At 35.4% G+C, this 22766-nt stretch overlaps 1 protein-coding gene and 1 pseudogene across 2 annotated transcripts in view; both read left to right on the plus strand.

Annotated features, from left to right (window-relative positions):
• The window catches only part of LOC141578019 (junction-mediating and -regulatory protein-like), a 136373-nt gene that overhangs the window by 39332 nt on the left and 74275 nt on the right, over positions 1-22766 (plus strand). Inside the window, exon 4 of one of the 2 annotated variants that reach the window (XM_074366567.1) lies at positions 9819-13330. The exons of the other annotated variant lie outside the window; for it this stretch is intronic. Within the exon in view, the coding sequence (XP_074222668.1) occupies positions 9819-9875 (57 nt within the window). The 3' untranslated portion in view covers positions 9876-13330. Of the gene's footprint in view, positions 1-9818; positions 13331-22766 lie in introns of those variants that run through there. 2 annotated transcript variants of the gene reach the window in all.
• Positions 1-22766, plus strand: part of LOC141578018 (large ribosomal subunit protein uL16-like) — a 66545-nt pseudogene that overhangs the window by 14063 nt on the left and 29716 nt on the right.

Raw genomic sequence — 22766 nt, forward strand, 5'->3', positions numbered from 1 at the left:
GTAGGGTTTGAGAGAATTGAGTCCAGATTTGAAAGCAGTTTTACTGTGGATAGAGTGCTATCAAACAGCATTACACATTAGAGGGAAATCACTTGTAAAAGCAAGAGCCAATTGATGCAGCAAACATCACTGCTTAATTTTTAGAAATTACCACAGCCACCCCAGCTTCCAGCAACCACCGCCCTGGTCAGTCAGCAGCCACCAACATGGAGGCAAGACCCTCCACCAGCAGAAAGATTACAGCTCACTGTCAGCTCAGTGGATGTTTAGCATTTTTTATCAATAAAGTATTTTTTGATTAAGGTATGTATATTTTTTAGACATAATGCTATTGTGTACTTATCAGGCTATAGTATATTGCAACTATAAATTTATATGTACTAGGAAACCCCAAAACTCCTGTGACTTGCTTTGTTGTGACATTGGCTTCATAGCAATAGTCTGGAATTGAGCCTGCAGTGTTTCCAAGGTATGCCTGTACTTGCATTTTCTTTGTGGCGTACCTCATAGTCATGCAAAATTAAAAAGAGAAAAAACATTTCAAACATTGTTTATGGATAAATACTATTTAGTAATCAAACATTTGGACACATGTATTATATTTGAAGTCATGGCTCATCCCCCATTATTCTCCAAGTATTCTGCAGGAGTACTTGGGGAGTGGGGGCATGTCTATATTTTAAACCTGCTTTCATCATTTCAGTGAAAGACCAAATGACAACAAAAGAGGGGAGTAATTTTGTTTAAGAGCTCTCACACAAGTTAAAATTTAAGATCATTTCATCTATAGAAGTCTATAGAGGTCTCATCAGGCTTACAACATATCTTTAAATTAGGAAATTTAATTTCAGTTGACATGGACTGTGGAAAGAGGTTAATGGAGTTCAAGTATTTGATATTCTGAGTTTGGGTATGTATGAACATGTTTTATTATGCATACCTCAACTGCTTTGTGGTTTTTAAAGCTAGGGGTCTCTCAACTAGTTATAGCACCAGCCTTTCTCTCTCTCTCTCTTTCTTTCCTGTTTTTTCTTTTATCTTCTTTTCTTTCTTTCGTTGTTGTCCTTTGAGCAAGTCAAGCAGTAAGTTCTCCATGTTTCTGATTTCCCCAAAATAAATGTAAATAGTTATTCCATTCTCAGTCATGATCTGTGAATAGAGAGGGATGTCTAAAGACCTGTTTTAAAAATCATAGGAGGAAGTCTATGAATAAAAAAAGGAATTGAAACTTGTCAACTAGAGAATTTCTCTACCAGATTGTTTCCAAATGCATTCTGTAGGAGTAGACACTAGATATGGTCCTTGAAGAAAGTTTTCTGTGATTAAGTTTGAAGAAACACTGAGTACCATAATAGTGGCCTATTGATGAGTCATAATGCACAATAGTATGTTAAAGATTCTGAGACATTTTACAAGAAAGAAACTTGTAAAAGCTTGTTTATGTTTTGTTTCTTAAACTTCTTGGACAGTGGAATTCTTTTTTTATTTGTCATATCTGATGTATGAGGAATGCTGCCCTCTAGAGGCATATATATATATATATTTTTTTTTGGTTGGGGGAGAAAACTTTCTTATATAGTATCTGTCTAACATGAGAAAAAGGACAAATCTCATAGACTAAATTCCAGAAATTTAATGTAATTGTATATTTTTCATTTTTTAATATTTTCTTTTAAAAAATCTGAGACAAGATACTATATAAAGCAACGGTGAGAAGAGAAAGCAGTGAGACCTACTGGTACCACCTATGTAAGAGCTGGTTAACATTTTCAAATCAGGAGTTCTTAGAAAAAAATAAATAGAGCTCTATCTCTAATGTCCATATGTCTTTAGTTGGTTCTCCCAATTTTCAAGAAATACATTATTTTTCTACACATATTTTCCTTTTCTGCAAGTTTACTTAAATGATTTTTATAAAGCTAATACTACACAGATGCCAAAATTGGAGAGACGGTACTCACACAAACTTCACACATTACTTTTATTTTACAAACACTTACATAGAGCTTACATACTACAGTGTGATAATGGCACAGAACAGAGGTAGAAATTAACAAAACAGAACAGTGTCTAGGAAAGGATCTATATAAAATGGAGTTTTGCATGCAACACAATTGGCAATTGAAATAGTGAGGAATGGCAGATTATGCAATATATTTTGAGATAAATGATTAGGAATAGCCCATAAAAATGAAAATATTAATTTAAAACAAGTACGATTTCTAAAATAAAGGAATTACAAGACAAAAGAGAGCAAGAAGATGAGCACAAGACTGTAAAGAAATGGAAATGGTGCAAGCATAAAAATATGCTCATTTGCAGTCACCAGAGACACTGCAAATTAACCCAACCAGATACCAGCATCCTATCAAATTAGCAAATAAATAAATAAATAAATAAATAAATAAATAAATAAATAAATAAATAAAGTGATAATCAATGCTCAGAAAGTTGAAAAGAAACAGGTAATTTAATCTCTGCTGGAGGGACTACTGGTACAGCTTTACAGGAGGACAATCTATTAATATAAAAATAAAATACTACAAACTGGTGATTCCATTTCTCAGTGTCTACCCTAGAGAAATAATTTGTTCTTTTACAAATTGCACTGCAGCAATTTGTAAGAGAAAAATGGAAAAATCTATATATATATCACCAAGAAATATATATATAGTCTTGGATATGTATCCCTCTACTGTGGAATATTTTGCAATGATTCAAAGGAGATATACATGCATAATATATATAGAGAAAGACAAGGAAACACAATCAAGACATTAAGTGGGGAAAAATAAGTTCAAGAACATACATTCTTCCTATTACTCATGTAAAAGTGGAAAAGAAAATGATTCCTACATATTCCACATAGACCCATCTATACACACACACATACAGACATACAGACTGACGTACATAAATGTGTTGGAAAATCACTGGTAGGAAAACTGACAAGCAATCATTACCTGCAGGAAAGAATCCGTGACTGGTAGAAGGCAGTCAAGGGAAATATCAATCTATTCGTTTATTATTTTCTCTGCAACATTTAATTAGAAATATTTGCAAATACATAGAAAGGTTAGGAGAAATGTAAGTGAACATCCATAAACCCACCTAGATTCTACAGTAGTCTATTATATTTATTTTATATCTATTCACCATCTGTTTTTAATGCATTTCATGTTGCAGATGTCCATACAATTTACCCCTAAACACTCCATGCATATTAACTAAAATTGAGAAAGCAAATTATATTCAGTGAAATACACAAACCTCCAATGTACCATTACTTGAGTTCAGCCTATATGATCCAAGCCACTATCAAGATAGAGAACATTACCATCACCTATAAATCTCTCTTATGTCCCTATCCAGTCAATCCCCACACCCACCATCCTAGAGGCAGACATAATTTTGAGCTTTTTTTCAAGCACAGATAAGTATTGCTTGTTTTATAATTTCATAAAAATGAAACTATATAGTAATGTTCTCATAAATAAAATACTGAAATGCTAGTTTACATATTGTTTATGGCCACTTTCAAGCTATTAATAGCAGAGTCGAGAAGATGAAACACTCCATTGCTAGCAAAGCCTAAAATACTATCTGGTCTTTTAAAGAAAAAAGTTGCATTTATATAGGCTTTTTCTTTCCAAACTGACAGATGAAACTATCTTATGCAACTTTTCCCTTATAGAGGAAACTAAGACCAAGAGATTTTAAATGACTTATCTAACCTTAGGTGGAAATGTAGAACTCAAATTTAGGTCTGCATTCTGAGTCCTAGTCTGATCATCTTCTCAATATACCGGTAAATTTCTACAACTTATCAAGCAAAAATATATATGCCCACAGGCTCACTTTGACTCACATGCCCTATCTGTAAACTTCAAAATGAGTTAGAAGTTTAGTGGAACAGAATCATGGTGAGCCAAGGGAAATTAAACCTTTATGAACAAGTTTTTCCACAAAGAAGACTTTCATAGTGTGGAGCTAAACTAATGAATCCACAGTACTCTCAACTTACAAACAGGTGGATCACAGGTGGAAACTGATTAAGTGACAATTTCTTCATCAAAAAAATAGCAAGTGCTTATTATGTGCTGGGTGCTGTAGGGATATAAAGTCCTGCTGTGAGAACATCCAGTGAGTAGGAGCAGTGCATAGAAAAAACTATCATCCAATTTACAAAGTTTTAGGTGTTAGAGGTGATAAGTGTGGTATTATTTTCATCTGGGCATGCCAGAGAAGGCTTATGATGGAGCTGGAACTGAAGAGTTTATGACGTAGAGGATGAAGGGTGTGGGAGAGGGAATGAACAGGGCACCCCAGACCAGCGGGCCTCAGATACACCTATCTGGCTGTGACAGGAGGTATACCAGGAATATGGTGTAAAATGGCAGGTTATGAGGTTGGAAACGTAGTTCTAAGCCAATATGTAATGCACCTAGAATGCCAGGCTATCTGGAACTTATGTAAACATTCTGAAAGCAGCGGGAATCCAAATAGTTTTGGAGTACCGGGAAGTAGCATTAACAAAACTACAGCCTTAGAAATAATTTGAGAAATACTGGGTTAGGTCTGTCAGCCGCGGGAGGCTGGAGAGTGATGCGAGGAGGTGAGCTGCCCAACTGGAAAAAATGCACAAGGAGCTAACATGATGCGTGAGGAGCTCACATGGAGCAAAACAGCAGTTTATTGCAGTACAAGCGGGTGAAGCGCGTCCTCGGGCGTATGCACTTGTCCTTTTATTATGCCCGCTCACGCGTATTGTTCATAATACTTTCTCATGCTATTGGCACATGCATACATTTACTTCCCACCTCACACACATGCAAGTTATTGTGAACTTTGACCTCGGTCCCATGGCCTACTCACTTAAGACTGTCGACAAGGTCACAACAGTTCCAAATGATTCTTGGATCTTTATAGAGGTGCACCAGTATTTAAGAGCCCACGGTCTCCAGTCAAAAAACACTGCACTGTTTTTTAACAGCAGATAATAGCTAAAAGCCAAGGGTCTATTTAAGCTTGGAACAATTTTGAAAGAAAGTTACAAAAGATCTTCATCTGGTGCTTAAGTTTTACAATCAGAGAATTTACATGAAAAGGCACTGCCAGGCCCTGATAAAGAGGGGCAGAACTGGTAGGAATGTTAAGGGCTATGCAATTTGCAACAGGTGGTTAGCATTGCAGAGCTAGGAAAGTCAAGCCCCCGAGGCTCCCTGTGAATGTGCACCTTCACAAGGCATTGGAGGATGAGGCCAGATGGAAGAGTGGTGAGCAGGTCAGAGACAATTCATTCCTGAACTGACGGTGGTAGGGTGTGCATCATAGAGAGATTCAGGAGATGTTATGGGAAATAGAACTGGCATGATCTGGCCGGGTTCAGAGCCCAGATGACAGCAGTGATAGTCACAGTCTTCAAAAACTACAAATACAGGAGCAACTCAGAACTTCAGTGAAGGAAGGGGGAAGAGCCCCGCTTAATCAGTTAATCATGTAAGATACTTGAGTTATCTAAGCCTCACTGTCAGGTTTATGGGATATGCAAGAAGTAACTGCAATCTGAGATGATAACCAAGAAGTAAAATTTGTCAGTAACCTTTGCAATTGTTTTAAGATGAAGATGAAGAGAAGACAAGGCCCAAAAGAGCACCTGGGAAATACATATTCAGGAAACAAGAGAACCAGGAAAGGAATGGCTAGAGAAGTGTGGAGTGGGGGTAAGGGCCGCTTTTTATGAGCCACATACTGCCAGCCGGTCAGAAACCACCAAAAGAAAAGTACCTCATTCTGTACACAAGGGCCAATTCCTTACCCTGGTATTAGCAAAATACTAAGAGGAAATCATAAATAAGAGCCAGCTCCACAAATGTCTCAACAACAAAGTTTAAACAGATATGGGGAGGTTGTTAGGTTAGAGAATTCTTTTCAAACATATTATTAGCTAACAGCACCGTGTAGGGAGAGGATGAGACTGTTAAATTAACCTCCATTGAGTCTGAGGGTAGGTAAGTTAAAAAATAATCAGAAGCCTGTATGAAGTTCTCATAAGAGCTATATAAGCAGCTGAATAGGGCAATAAAGCAGGACACAGCAGAGCTGGGAAACAACTCCGGTTCTGTTATCCTAATCAGATGCACCACCCAGGCATGTTAAGCTCAGCTGAGTCTCCCATGAGAAAGTAAAGGGGGGGCTTCTTCTGAACACTGAACTATGAAAACCCATTCGTGCTGTACTCAAAAGAAAAAAAGAAAGGAAAATGCCCAAACACTGGGTGAACCTTTATGCTATTAAATGCCAATACCATCAAAGACATTAAAAATAATGTTGTAGAAGACTAATTACAGCTAATTAGATTGGGGACATTTCATAATACTGCTCACTTATCCAACCAATGTTTATTATGTCCCTACTAAGTGCCAGGCCCCAGACTAGGTGTTAGGGAGTTGTGAATAAGAAGTTCATGTCTAGTAAACAGGCAACAATAATACTATATGAAGTGACAAATGCTATGGTGGAAAAAGGTATCACAGGGTACATTGAAGCACTTGACCCAGTCTTAAGGAGGTCAAAGAGGAGTTCAAAAACATTTCCCAGAGATCAGGCTCTGAAAGCTGATGTCTGACTAGCCAGGCCAAGTTGAAGGAAGGAGACACTCAAAAGCTAGGAAACCATCCCAGAAGGGTTGGGAGAGAACTACGTAGGACAGTAAGGCGACAGGAGAGAAATACACCAGTGTGCCTGCAAACAGTTTGTAGGTCACACTAAGAGCCCCAGGGGAGAGTAAAGATTTACATGAAGAGGTGCCTATAAAACATCCAGTTGAAAATTTCTGACAGGCATTTAGAAGAATATAAAAGAGTCTTAGGGACTAGAGATGCAGATTTGGATCCCAACATAGAGACAGTAACTAAAGCCACAAGAACACCTAAGTTCTAGCGGGAAGTGCGGACAGTCTCCACACTGAGAGGTGATGGAGAGGCCCAGGGAGGCTCCTAACGCATCAACCTGTAAGAAGGTGGCAGAAGGAAAAAAAATCATTCCCCTTACACATTAAGTGATAAGACTAGGAATCTAACTGAATATACATACATATATATATATTTTTTTCTTTCCCTTGACTTTATTTTTTTGGTCAATTAAGCTTTTCTAAAATTATACTGTTAAAATTTGTCAATTTCTAGTGATCAGCATAATGTTTCAGTCATATATATACACAAATATATTCATTTCACTCTTTTTTCATTATAGATTACTACAAGATATTGAGTATATTTCCCTGTGCTATACAGAAAAAATTTGTTTTTTTAATCTATTTTTATATATAGTAGTTAATGTTTGCATATCTCAAACTCTCATTTTGTCCCCCCATCCCCTTTCCCCCAGTAACCATAAGACTGTTTATTATGTCTGCAAGTCTCTTTCTGTCTTGTAGATGAGTCCATCAGTGACTTTTTTTTAGATTCCACATATGAGTGATATTATATGGTATTTTTCTTTCTCATTCTGACTTCCTTTACTTAGACTGATGATCTCCAAGTCCATCCTTGTTGCTGCAAATGACATTATTTTATTCTTTTATATGGCTGAGTAGTATTTCATTATATAATTATACCACAGCTTGTTTATTCAGTTATCTTTTGATGGACATTTTAGGTTGCTTATAGTAAATAGTGCTGCTATTAACATTGGGGTGCATGTGTCTTTTTGAATTAGATTTCCCTCCAGATGTATGCCCAGGAGTGGGATTGTTGGGTCATAGGTTAGGTCTGTTTTTAGTTTTTTAAGGAATCTCTATACTGCTTTTCATAATAGCTGCAACAAACTACATTCCCACCAGCACTGTAGGAGGGTTCCCTTTTTTCCACACTCTCTCCAGCATTTATCATTTGTGGACTTTTTAATTATGACCATTCTGATTGGTGTGAGGTGATACCTCATTGTAGTTTTAATTTGCATTTCTCTGATAATTAGCGATACTGAGCATTTCTTCATGTGCCTATTGGCCATTTGTTTGTCTTCATAGGAGAATTACTTCTTTAGGTCTTCTGTCCATTTTTGGATAGGACTGTTTGTTTTTTTGTTATTAAGCTGTATCAGCTTTTTTTTTTTTTTTTTAACATTCTGGGAATTTAGCCCTTGTCAGTTTCATCATTTGCAAATATTTTCTCCCATTCTATAGGTTGTCATTTTGTTTTGTGTATTGTTTTCTTTTCTGTGCAAAGATTATAAGTTCAATTAGGTCTCATTTGTTTATTTTTGCTTTCATTTCTATTGCCTGGGTTTACTGCCCTAGGAGAATATTGCTAAGATTTATTTCAGAGAATGTTTTGCCTATGTTTTCTTCTAGGATTTTTTTTAAATTGAATTACAGTTAGTTTACAATGTTGTGTCAATTTCTGGTATACAGCATATTGCTTCAGTCTAGCTGTATATTTAAAAAATTTATTTATACATTAAAAAATTGCACATAGGAAAATGTTAACAGTGATTACTTTAAGTGATTAAAGATTACAAGTTTTACTTCAAAATAAATGTAATAAATGCTTCATTAGAAAATAATTAATTTATTTTTGAAAGTAAAATGTTTTTTCTTCTATTACAAAAGCAATGTTAAATGGTCCTTAAACAAACATGATGATAAATCATGGTAAATTTGTTACTAAAGATAGGAGGGTTTTTAAACTTCTTTGAATACAGCTGATTTAATTCTGTAGATCTTTATTCAAAAATGAATTTCAAAGAAATCAAATTATTTCAAGAGTGAAGGGAGGAGCTCTTTAACATAGTAAAGCACATACTACAGTTATTGCAAAGGTACTGGAAGGCCCCCCCACACTCTCTCCCTCCCTTCCACGAGCAATAAAGGAAGTGCTGCCCCCTGGTGGAGGACGGCTCAGTAAGCCTATGCGGCTGCCACTGCCAAGCCCACGACTGACCTTCATTTCCAGCCTGAGCACAGGGTAAGGCAAGTCCTGTTACTTTCCCAACAGCACACATTTATGTAAAGTATCTCCAATATGTCACCTCACAGGACAAAGAGCATCCTAGAAAACTGGGAGAATACACACATTTGCCTTCTCCTCTACAGTCAGACACCCAAGATAGGATGGAGTCTGATCTCCGAGGCAGACAGCATTATCTGAGGTATGACCTAGAAAGGGAAAAAGTGACTAAAAAAAAAATGGCACTTCATGGACCTACAATAAAACAGATGCACATGAACAAAGTGGAGATTTTAATAGTTTTGATCCAGAATTCTGACCTTGCTTGGAACCAGTAACTTGAGTTTTCAGTTAATATTAACATAAAGTGTCTATTGACAGATAACCTTAAGATAATGACAAGTGGTCGTCGTCACTAAATGACACCATGTCACGACATAATTTGAAGAGTAAAGAAAAGTTCTGTCCATAGAGGGAATTGAAAGGCCAAGGATTCTATTACTGAGTGAGTGAATTTTGATAGATCAGATCTGTGGGTTCAATGTTCACATATATGAAATGAAGGCACAAGATTAGTTTAGTAACTTTCAAGCTTTTTTTTTTTTTACTATGAGTCATAGTAAGAGACATTTTACAGCAGGGTATCTGAATACACAAAACACAGGTAAGTTTCATGGAACACCATTATCTCTTAAACTTAGGAAGAATAATGTTCATGGAAAGAGAGACAAATGAGATTAAAGCAATTGAACTTTAAAGCAGAAGGGAGATGATTAAAAGAGCAAGATTCTGGAGGAGACATGGCGTAGACAAAATCAAAAGGACTGATATTAGTCTTGGGAATGATAGGGATCACTTTTTTCTTCACAGACAGGAAGGACGGAAGGAGGAATCAAGAAACAAAAGCCTTTTGAGATTGAGAGGTAGAAAATTGACAGAAGCCTATCTCTGAAATCTTCAGTCATCTCAATGAGGAGAGTAAAACACTTACTGAGCAGCGTAAGCTCTAGTTGTTAAATAAACATTTTATTTTATGTAGGACTGTTTAACTTTGATTCCTATTTTGTTTATCACAGTGGAAATTTAATAACTTTCAATATTCATAACTTTTAGTAACTTACTTTACCAGAATTAAAATTTGATTAGGATTTGACATTCTTAAAGTATTAGTGATGTCTTAGACACATTACAGAAAAAGATTTAAATGAAGAAGCCAACTTAGTAAAGTGTATTCCCTGTGGCCAATATTGGTTAATATTGTTTTCTCCTTAATAATTTGACATTTTCATAAGGAAAATAATCTCAAGTATGCTACCTATAGACTAATTCTAAGGGAAAAACCTGTATTATTATTGTAATGAATGTCATCTGCCTTGTGGAATTAAAAAAAATTTAAACAGACTCAAAGTATTTTTTTTATATATAGTATATACAAGAATTTACATTTAATTTAGAATAATTTTGAGAATTTTGAGATCATATATTCTACTTCTATTAATATAATCTGTATTTTAAAATGTTATTTTCTAGTTTTTATTTATTTCAAATATTTCACTCCAACTCTTTCTTATTTCTTAAAGTAAAAATAAAAATGAGCAATGATTTGCTTTGACAAAGTAATTCTTAAGGGTTTAGCAGCAATAAAGTTTATTTAACCTCTCAGTTTAGATTGGTTTTACTCTGTAACAGCAAATACTGAAGAAATTAGACTAGGTCTGAATAAAGCTGGTGGTGAAACTGAGTTTTCTACAATACCATAATGCAGGCAGTTCTCTTGTAAAACAATATATGTGTCTCTAGAAAAAACCTAAACTTCTGCAAAATCATACCCTAAAAATACAGACAAGCCACTCAGAACTATGCAGCTTTGTAATCTCTGTACTAGCAAAACTGGTAAGTGTTCTCATAAAATTCTACTATAGTTGAACATTTGCACCCAATATCAGTTAGTCTTCTCCTTTGAAATGTAAGTCCACAATGGCATTCAATTCTGTTAAAGATAAATTGTCAAAATTAAAAATTCTGATCCAGGATGTAGCCTTTCTTCTTTAGATACTACCCTCTTTTTTTTTTTTTTTTGAGAAAACATGGGGAAACATTTTCATGGTTTATTTGTGTTCGCAGCTCAGCCAGGTAGTCTAACATTGTAGAAATCCTAGTAGTTCTTGAAGCCATTAACTGGCCTCTGTTCGCCCTCTTCCAAAGGATTGTCAGGTGTTTTCCTTAAGGTCATCATTTATTGCTAAGACTCTGTGAGAAAGCTCATCCTTCAAGGCTTTAAAACATTGTTATGATGGAGACAATTATTTCTGGACCAATGTGACTTTCACATTATACTGACCTTATCACTTAATGATGAATGAACTGATTCTCACTACAGAAGTGTGTTATGTAGAAAAAAAATTAGACAGCAGTCTCTAGCTGTCCCATTGCTATGTCATGATTCATGTAGTGGACAGTATTTGTGCACATTCATGTTTATATATACATAGTACCATGTAGTAAAGGAAAAGAGCTTTAGGATTTGGCTGACTTGGCCAGTGGAATCAAATTTAGGTGAATGAGTTTTGGTTATGTGAAGTAAATACTAATTATCTGGTAGGATTCTTTTGGAGATTGAGATAATTTACATAAAACATCTAGCACAGTGATGGGCATATTGCAGAAACTCAACAAGTGTTATTTCATTTTCTAGTGATGAATCTTAAGGCTAAAAATACTAAGTGACTAGCTACCCCTGTACATAGCAAAAGTCAGATTCACTATGTAATTCTTATGAGAAATTCCTATACACACATACATAACTGTAGGTTCATAGATAAATGCAGCTTCTCCTACAGATTTAAGGTTTATTATTCCCTTAATTGATTAACGTTTCACTAGTTCATATCCTTTTCTATCCAGATATTAAGGCTGATAATGATAAAAAAAAAATTGGTAGGGAAGCTCTCTCCTTGATGTAACTTCCTATACTAATTAGAATAGGACGCTGTACTAAGGTTGTGTCAGCAGTTTAACTCATGCCTGTTTGCACTTTTCCAGTAGACTATAAAATGTTTCCCTAGCTGCCTGATAATAGTCTGACATTGGCAAATTCATTGCTTCCTTTTTAAAAAAATGGCATCTCCCCCGGGCAAAATAAAATATAGCAGGTTGCTTGTTTTATGTTACTGCATTATGTTGATTGTGTGAGTCTTCCTTTAGAGTAATTTATAAATGAATATGAAATTCATTAATGTGAAGTTAACACATTTCTATTTTTTTCAGTAAAATTTCTTCATGTTAAGATGGTCAGTATTTTATTCTTTTATTTATAGATAAAATTATAGCAACAAAAATTATTTTCTTTTCCCCAGCTTTCCACCTTTTAGTATAAAAAGGAAAGAATATCTTCTTTGTTTCTATAACAGATTTGTTTACAGTATCTGCGGTTATTTACCTCACAACACCGTTTGCAGTAACATTGCAGATTCTGCATGCTCTAGATATTAAGATGTGCTGTATGAGTTTGTAGTGGTTGTAATTTTGTTGTTTTATATTTTGAAATGTTAAGAATTAGAACTCACAGAATTTGACATCCCAAGTTTTCATTAGGTTTTTGAGCTGTTATGAATATTAAAAGTTATAATTAGGGATCTAAATTTGCATGTATTAAGTGATTAATTTTGAAATCATATTACACACAATAACATTTGTTTAGAGTCAATCGATATGTTTGATCAAATTTAAGAGTCATGAGATACACACTTATTTTAACTATAAGAAAGAAAAAAATGCTACTCTTTAAATTATGGCATCTCATCAATTTCTGAGAAGCTGAGACATGAAAAAATATATGTGCCTTTAGACTCAATGAAATATTTCAGGTGTGTATTTAGACTTGAGGGCTCTTCTTTGGCGAGGAGCAGATTTTGTGTTGCTGGTTGTTGAAAACCCTGCTCAATACTATGTATCTGCACAGCTATGCTGGTTCTTCTTGTTCATTCATTTGTTCCCTCCTTTAGTATTTATTGAGTGTCCTTCAGGTGCAAAGATATGTCATGTTTCTAGTCACACAAGATTTCTTCTCTTGGAACTTCTTTTATATATCTGGAATATAACACAAAACCAAGTAATTGTTTGATGGTACAACATAGTACTTATGTCTCCATCTAGATTCCAAACTATCATAAAGATTGCTCTTTTTCACATATTATGTATCTGCTTCATTTCCTAGCACATAATTTGTAATTCATTGTAACTTCTTGATTAATAGAGATTTGTTTATAATGATAAGAAAAAAGTGTAGTGGGTACACCTGAAAATGATGTCTGTATGATTATGCTTTAATATAATCAGTATTGAATTTTAGAAAAATGGAATAAAAAATTTTAACTGTAAAATGAGATACCAAAGATTTCTTCAAATAGCTAATGACTTTTCTGGATTTCTTTGACATTCCAAGAAATCTAGAAAAGCCCAGTGATCTGGCAGCTGTGGCTTATTACCCAGCTGCACAAGTGAATTACTGCTTTGAACACTGTGGAATCGTGGAATGAAGAGGTGTCTAGGGGTTCTATTGCTTGGGTAGACTGCCCTAGGAGGACATTGCTATGATTTATGTCAGAGAATGTTTTGCCTAGGTTTTCTTCTAGGAGATTTACATTGTCTTATATTTAATTCTATAAGTCATTTTGAGTTTATTTTTGTGTATAGTGTGTGGGAGTTGTTCTAACTTCATTGATTTACATGCTGCTGTCCAGTGTTCCCAGCAACATTTGTTGAAGAGACTGTCTTTACTCACTGTATTTTCTTGCCTATCTGTGTCAAAGACTAATTGACTGTAGGTCTGTGGGTTTATTTCTGGGCTTTCTAGTCTGTTCCACTGATCCATATGCCTGTATTTATGTCAATACCTTTCTGTTCTGGTGACTGTAGTTCTGTAGTGTTGTCTGAAGTCTGGGAGGGTTATTCCTCCAGCTTCATTCTTTTTCTTCAATATTGCTTTGGCAATTCTGGGTCTTTTGTGATTCCATATAAATTTAAGATTATTTGTTCAAATTCTATAAAAAGTGTCCTGTGTAATCTGATAGAGATCACATTAAATCTGTAGATTGCTTTGGGCAGTATGACCATTTTAACAATATTGATTCTTCCAATCCAGGAGCATGGGGTATCTTTCCATTTCTTAGAAACTTCTTTATTTCCTTCATCAATGTTTTATAGTTCTCCATTGAATTTTATTAAGTGCATTTTCTGCATCTATTGAGGTTATCATGTGGTTTTAGTCCTTTCTCTTGTGAAGTATCACATTGATTTGCATGTGTTGAATCACACTTGTGTCCCTGGGATGAACCCCACTTGATCATGATGTATGATCTTTTTTATGTGCTGTTGCATTCTATTTGCTAGTATTTTCTTGAGGATTTCTTGCATCTATGTTCTTCTGTGATGTTGGTCTTTAATTCTCTTTTTTGGTGGTGTCTTTGCTTGTTTTTGGTATCAGACTGATGGTGGCTTCACAGAATGAGTTTGGGAGTATTCCCTCCTGCTTGTTTTCTTTCTATCAGCTTTACAATGTTCTGGAAAGCACAAGAAGAAAATATGGTTAAGTGGCATAAGGCTGTGACTATGGTAATTCCACCTAACGAGTAGTTTTCCCAACAACATAAATTCTTTTGTAACAAAAAGGGAGGGAAAGTGATTGCTTTAAGAAGTAAGATGTGAAAGGCTACTCTACCACACACATTTCTTGTCAGTCACACAGAAGTTGTCAAATAATTATCCCCTGCCACTCAGAAAAAGGTAATATTGTGAGAACACACTGTCCACAGAACCCCCCGTCCACTTCAGCATAGGCATCAATTTTTCTGCCCTGCTCACTGAGGACACCCAGCCGTGGCTACAGGAAAGAGCCCTGATGCCCAAGTACCATCACATCCCATGACAGGTGCCATTGCCTTCCCCTGCAGGGGCAGACAAATTCAGAAAGCCCCCAAAGCCTGGGCGGATGGCCTTAGTAGTGTTCGTTTTTCAAGGCTTCGAGCCCCAACCTATGTTTTTTGCATCCAAAAAGAGGCTGTATTAACAGATACACACCATTATATACAAAATAGATAAGCACAAGGACCTACTGTATATCACAAGGAACTATATTCAATTTCTTGTAATAACCTACAGTGGAAAGGAATCTGAAAAAGAAAAAAAAATGTATACTGAATCACCCTGCTGTACACCTGAAACTAACACAACATTGTAAATCAAATATACATCAATAAAATATTCTGAAAATACAGCTCTAAAGAGCAATAGAGTCATGGTGTGTGCTGCCAGGCCCAGTGAAGGAATTTTGAGAGGTGAATGCTTTAAAAAATAATTCCTAATACCCTGAGATAACTGTTTCCAGGATGGTGCAATTTTACCTTTAAAAAGGGAAAGAAAAAAAACAAAAACAAAAATCTCAGACATCACCGTCCTGGAATTAACCAGCACAGAATTAAATTTTGGAAAAGAAAACACAAAACAGTAATGCAGTCATTCATCAAATTCACAAAGGAAAACCAAAAATGCCAGCTCCTCACTGAGCTTGATTTCAGACAGAAGGTTGGTAAAGGTTACAGCATGAAAACGTAATTCTAATAATTAAACAAAACTTCATAAAATGAACAGGACTGGCAAAAATATGTTTCTGGTAAATCAACTCAGGGGATATCCAAATATAATGGAAACAACTCATGTAATTTTAAATTTTCCAGAAGCCTCCCCAACTTTTTTAAAGAAGTAAAAAAAAAAAAAGTTGGAATTGATTTTAGCAATATATTTATATTTAATCCAATAGAGCCAAAATATTATCATTGCTGCGAATAATCAACAGAAAAAAATATGAGATATTTCACATGGTTTTATTCATACTAGACCTTCAAAATCTGAGTGTATTTTACACGTACCATGCATCTCAATTTCAGCTGGCTATGTATCAAGCAAGCAATAGTTACATGTGGCTAGCGGCTGCCACTTTGCTTTTCTGTGATTTTTTGGTTTTTGTTTTGTTTGTTTGGGAGGGTAATTAGGTTTTTATTGATTTATTTTTAATGGAGATACTGGGGAGTGAACCCAGGACTTCGTGCACTCTGAGCACATGTTCTATCTCTTAGCAATACCCTCCCCCCTAGCAGCTGCCACTTTGGACAGGGCAGATGTCAATGGATACTTTGCACTTATTTGTAAGTCCAAGTCTTCTCAAAAAGGAATCCCAATGGCAACCTCTTAAATGGATGCTTTCAGAAAATATAATTTCAAATACAGTTTTTAAGTTTTTCCACTCCACCAAGGATGCTCTCTACTGTGATAATAAAGCAGGTGGTTTCCCTATCCCTCATGGAGTCCCTGAAAGCAACAGGTAATGGGAGCAGAAGGGGAGACTTCTGAACTCTCTGTGCCTTTGAGGATCCCTTTGGAGAAAAGAGACATTTTACTTCTGTTCCAGTCTCTTCACCTCCCCAGAAGAGTGTCTTCACTACATCACCATGTCCTTTCTTTCCTCGAATCCACCTCTCATTCCACTGCTGTCGGTTTTAGTCTCCCCAGAAAAAAAACCAGGGGTACTCCCCTATTTTTAACACATCACCAAGCCTCAGTGTGTCCTTCTACAAAAATATCCCACTACTTTTCCTCACCCTGACTGGCTTCTCCACACCCAGTCTCTTGTAGTCTACATGTGAACTAAGATTTAAGAATTACCCCACCTCCCAGCCCTGACACATACACCCTCACTGCTGTTCATGGCCTGTTCCCACTTTCTCAGACAGTGACCTTCATCTCCCCCACACCTGTGGTCCTGGTTTTTCATGGACCTGGGAATCTATCTTTGTGGGACTGTGGAATTCTGTTCATGCTAGTTCCATTCCAGGCCATCTGGTTCTAGGCACATGTCCCAGGAAACCATTTCCAGTGATTCTGGACTCCCTGACCCCACCTTTCCTTGGAGCACATGCTCATCAACAGCACCACAACAACCCTACCCTCAGCAGATCCACAATGGGACCTGCACTCGGTTCCTCTCCACTCCCCACAAGCATGACTCACTCTGCTCTTCTACACATTCAGGGAAGAGGGAAGGTCCTTCCTATAGTTACATTGTGTCTCCTACCACCATTCATCCTTACCTTCCTCCAGGGTGTTTCCAAATTTGGAATAAATGACACTTGTAAAAATTATCTGAAATTTGGAGAAGCTAGTGTGTGAATCAAACTATCTATATTGCTATTGTGGCTTCAGAGATCTTTTAAAAGAATTAGATTAAACTGCAACTTGATTTTTCTTTATTGCACGCGAAAGTGTAAATAAGAAGGCAATGGGAGACCTTCCTAATGTCTAATATAAACCAGGCTATAGCAAGTTGCCCGTTTTTATTAGGTTTTGAAGATTTTTTTTTATTTTTTAAGTGAGAGGTCTTTATTTTCGAAAACAAATCAATATGATTAAATTTAAGTTTGACAGGATCTACTGTTAATGAGAAATTAATAGCAAGTAATTCATGCCAAGAACTTGAGCTACACATTTCCATCTTGTGTCTGCCAGGGACCAGTGATCAGTACAGAGACTGAGCTTGGTTTGATATTTATATTTGTAGCTGTGCTTCTTTAAATTTTTCTCAATAGAGGCAGCTAGCCCACCAAAATAATGTTTTCGATTTCTTTAAATTTTAAAGACAGAAGAAAAACTCATTATGTTATTTGTCAGATCTTGTAAACTCTTGTAATTCTAGTACCCTCAGAGACCATATTGATGGCTTCATAAACAGTACATAGAAGTGAATATTTTGATGATGCTGATTGGTAGACATATATCTCAAAATGTTTTGAGAAACTGTTTCTTTGTGCTATGGATGTATTTGAGGTCCCCCACTGCCTTGGTGTTGTGTTCTTCCACTTGGAGTGAGAGACTCGCTCCCCTGTGGCAGCTAAGATGGCTGATCAGAGAACATGGAGTGAGCATCAGCTAGCCTGAAGTCCCTAACCCTTCCCTTCCATGTCGGATTTCCATGAGAATGAAGCCCAAAGGGAAAAACGAAGAGTGGAAGATATTAAATTTGGTTTGGGCTCATTGCCAGTTTTTCTCAAAATCAGTGCAAGTTTCCTCCTAACCCACTGTGATTTCATTTTGACAGTGGCAGTGGGCTCATCTGTATGTGCTCTCTGAGCATTTTTGCCAGCTTAATGACAACTTTTTTTTTTTACTTTTTAAAATTGAGTTATAGTTAGTTTACAATGCCTCAATTTCTGGTGCACAGCACAAATCTTCAGTGATACATAAATATACATTTATTAATTTTCATATTCTTTTTAAAAAATTGACTACCACAAGATATTGAATATAATTCCCTGTGCTATACAGTAAAACTTATTTATCTATTTTATATATGTCACTCAGTATCTGCAAATCTCAAATTCCCAGTTTATCCTTTCCAAATCCCCTCTCCCCTGGCAACCACAAGTTTGTATTATATGTCTGTGAGTCTGTTTCTGTTTTACATATAAGTTCATTGGTCTTATTTTTTAGAGTCCACATATAAGTGATATGTGGTATATTTCTTACCCTTTCTGGCTTAATTCTCTTAGAATGACATTCTCCAGGGACATCCACGTGGCTACAAATGGCAATATGTTCTCAATTTTCATGGCCAAGTAGTATTCCATTGTATAAATATACCATAACTTCTTTATCCAGTCATCTGTCAATGAACATTTAGGTTGCTTCCGTGTCTTGGCTATTGTAACTAGTGCTGCTATGAACATTAGAGTGCAGGTGTCTTTCTGAATTAAGGATTCTTCTGTATATATGCCCAGGAGTGGGAACACTGTATCATATGGTAAGTCTACTTTTGGTCTTTTGAGGAATCTCCATACTGTTTTCCATAATGGCTACACCAAACTACATTCCCACCAACAGTGTAGGAGGGTCCCTTTTGAACAACACCCTTTCCAGCATTTGTCATTTATAGACTTTTGAATGATGGTCATTCTGACTGGTGTGAGTGAAACCTCATTGTAGTTTTAATTTGTATTTCTCTGATAATTAGTGGTATTGAGCATTTTCTCATGTGCCTTTGGCTATTTGTATGTCTTCATGGGAGAATTGCTTGTTTAGATGTTTTGCCCATTTTTGGATAAGGTTGTTTGTCTTTTTCTTATTAAGTCGTATGAGATGTTTATATATTCTGGAGAACAAGCATTGTCAGTTTCATCTTTTGCACATATTTTCTCCTAATCTATAGGTTGCCATTTTGTTTTGCCCATGGTTTCCTTTACTGTGCAAAAGCTTGTAAGTTTAATTAGATCCCACTTGTTTATTTCTACTTTTATATCTATTTCTTTGGTAGACTGCCTTGGGGAACATTGCTGAGATGTATGTGAGATAATGTTCTGCTTATGTTTTCTTCTAAGAGCTTTATTGTGACGTATTGTGTTTAAGTCTTTAATCCATTTTGAGTTTATTTTTGTGTATGGTGAGAGGGAGTATTTTAACTTCATTGATTTACATGCTGCTGTCCAGTTTTCCCAACACCATTTGCTGAAGATACTGTCTTTATTCCATTGTATGTTCTTGCCTCCTTTGTTGAAGATTAATTGACCAAAAGATTGTGGGTTCATTGCTGGGCTATTTTGTTCCATTGATATGTCTGTTTTTGTATCAATACCATGCTGTTTTGATTAATGTAGCTCTGTAGTATGGCCTGAAGTCTGGGAGGGTTGTTCCTCCAGCCTCATTCTTTTCCTTCAGTTATGTTTTGGCAATTCTGGGTCTTTTGTGATTCCATATAAATTTTATAATGATTTGTTCCAGTTCTGTGAAATATGTCCTTAGTAATTTGATAGAGATTGCATTAAATCTGTAGATTGCCTTGGGAAACGTGGACATTTTAACAATACTAATTCATCCAATCCAGGAGCATGGGGTATCTTTCCATTTTTTAAAGTCTCCCTTAATTTCCTTGTAGTTCTCCATGTATAAGTCTTCCACTTCCTTGGTTAGATTTACTCCTAGATATTTTATTACTTTAGGTGTAATTTTATAAGGGATTATTTCTTTACTTCCTTTTCCTGTTGATTCATCATTAGTGTAAAGAAATGCAACTGATTTTTGTACATTAATCTTGTATTGTTTTGTACATTAATCTTGTGATCTTGTATCCTTGTAACTTGCCAAATACTTTCATTAGTTCGTGTAGTTTATGCATGGACCTTTTAGGGTTTTCTATATATAGTATTATGTCCTCTGCATAAAGTGATGATTTTTTAGCTTCTTTTCCAATTTGGATCTCTTTTATTTCTTTTTCTTGCCTGATTGCAGTGGCTAGGACTTCCAAGATTATGTTGAATAGAAATGGTGAGAGTGGAGAACCCTGCCTTTTGCCAGATTTTAGTGGGAAGGTTTTCAGCTTTTCACCATTGAGTTCTATGCTGGCTGTAGGTTTGTCATAAACAGCTTTTCTTACGTTATGTTATGTCCCCTCTATACCTACTTTGGTGAGGATTTTTATCATAATGGGTGGTGAATCTTTTCAAATGCTTTTTCTTCATCTATTAAGATGATCATGTGGTTTTTGTCCTTTTTCTTGTTTTTGGGGTGTATTACATTGATTGATTTGCATATGTTGAACCATCCTTGTGTTCCTGGGATGAACCCGACTTGATCATGTTGTATGATCTTTTCTATGCGCTGTTGGATTCTGTTTGCTAATATTATGTTGAGAATATTTGTATCTATGTTTCCTCAGTGATATTGATCTGTGAGTTTCTTTTTTGGTAGTGTCTTTGTCTGGTTTTGTATCAGGGTGATGGTGAATTCATAGAATGAGTTTGGGAGTACTCCCTCCTTTTCAATCTTCTGGAAGATTTTGAGAAAGACTAGTATGAGTTCTTCTTTGTATGTATGATAGAATTCCCCAATGAATCCATGCAGTCCTGGACATTTGTTCGTTGGGAGATTTTTTTTTTTTTATGCTTATCCAATTTCATTTCTAGTGATTGGTTTGTTCTAGTGGTCAGTTTATTCTTGATTCAGTCATGTGGACTGTATGTTTCCAGAAACTTGTCCGTTTCTTCAAGGTTATTCATTTACTTTCCATAAAATTGTTCACAGTATTCTCATATGATATTTTGAATTTCTGTGGTATTGGCTGTAATTTCTCCATTTTCCTTTCTTATTTTGATTGTGCTCTGTCTTTTCTCTTCTTTGTGAGCTAGGCCTGAGGCTTGTCAATTTTATTTACTCTTTCAAAAAAAACAGCTCTTTGTTTGATTGACTTTTTCTATTGTTTTTTAAATCTCTATTTTATTTATTTCCTCCTTGATCTTTATTGTTTTCTTCCTTCTGCTGACTTTAGGTTTTGTTTGCTCTTCTTTTTCTAATTCTTTTAGTTGGTTAGTTGTTTATTTCAGATTGTTCATCTTTTTTGAGGAAGACCTTTACTGCAATGAACTTTCTTCTTAGGAATTCTTTTGCTGCATCCTATAGATTTTGTGTGGTTGTGATTTTTGTCATTTGTCTCAAAGTATTTTTTAATTTCTTTGATTTTATCATTGACCCTTTGGTTTCTTAGTATCATGTTGTTTAATTATCATGCTGTCATTTGTCTCATTTGTTTTTCTGTATTTGATTTCTAGTTTCATGCATTGTGTTCAGAAAAAAATGCTTAAAATAATTACTATCATCTTAAAATTGTTGAGTCTTTTTTTGTGCCCAAGTACATGATCTATCCTAGAAAATGTTCCATGTGCACTTATAAAGATTCTATATTGTATTTTTTTAGGATGTAATGTTCCAAAATATCAACCACGTCTAATTTGTATATTATATCATTTAATTTGTTGCGTTATTAAATTTGCATCTGGAAGACCTTCCAGTGAGGATAATGGGATGTTTTAATTTCCTACCATTATTTTATTCCCAGCAATTTCTCCTTTTATATCTGTTAGTATTTGCTTTATGTATTTAGTTGCTCCTACATTGGGTATAGTTATGTTAATGGATGTAATATCTTCATCTTGTATTTCTCCTTAAATCGTAAAACATTCATCTTTCTTTATGGTCTTTGTTTTAAAGTTCATGTTGTGTGAAATCAGTATTGCTACCCCTGCTTTCTTTTCATTTCTGTTTGTGTGTAATATCTTGTTCAATTTTCTCACTCACAGTCTATTTGTGTCCTTTTCCCAAAGGTGGGTCTCTTGTATGTGGCATATTGTAGGTTCTTGTTTAATTTTCCAGTCTTTCACTCTATGTCTTTTCATTAGAGCATTTAACCTATTGAAATTTAAAGTAATTTCTGATCAACTTTGGTTTATTGCCATTTTGAACTTAATTTTGCAGTTGATTTGGCATTTTTTCCCTTGTTCCTTTCTTTTTCCTGGTGTGTGTGTGTTTGTGTGCGTGTTTTTTTTTTAAGTTTTCCTTTCTATTATCTTCGTTAATTTTTAGTTTTTGTGACTCTCTTGTAAGTTTCTGTCTTATGGTTACCCAATTTTGTACATATATTAACCCATTACTGTATCTGTTTGTTTTAAACATATAGTAATATAAACTCAAACCCATCCTACCGAGAATGAACAAATTAAAGAATGAAGAAAACTCTATATTTTCTTGCTCCCCTCTCCCACTCTTAATGATTTAGATGTCTTCTTTTACAATTCCATGTTTATTCTGTTGTAATTCATGGTAGTTATCACCTTTCCAATTATGGTTTTCTCCTTTCAAAAGCAACCTACTTCTTTTCAATTTAGAGTATACCATTCAATATTTCTTTTAGTATAGATTTAGTGTTGCTAAATTCTTTTATTT

This window comes from Camelus bactrianus, chromosome 6 (genome assembly GCF_048773025.1).
Source record: "Camelus bactrianus isolate YW-2024 breed Bactrian camel chromosome 6, ASM4877302v1, whole genome shotgun sequence".
In the NCBI taxonomy this organism is placed as follows: Eukaryota; Metazoa; Chordata; class Mammalia; order Artiodactyla; family Camelidae; genus Camelus; species Camelus bactrianus.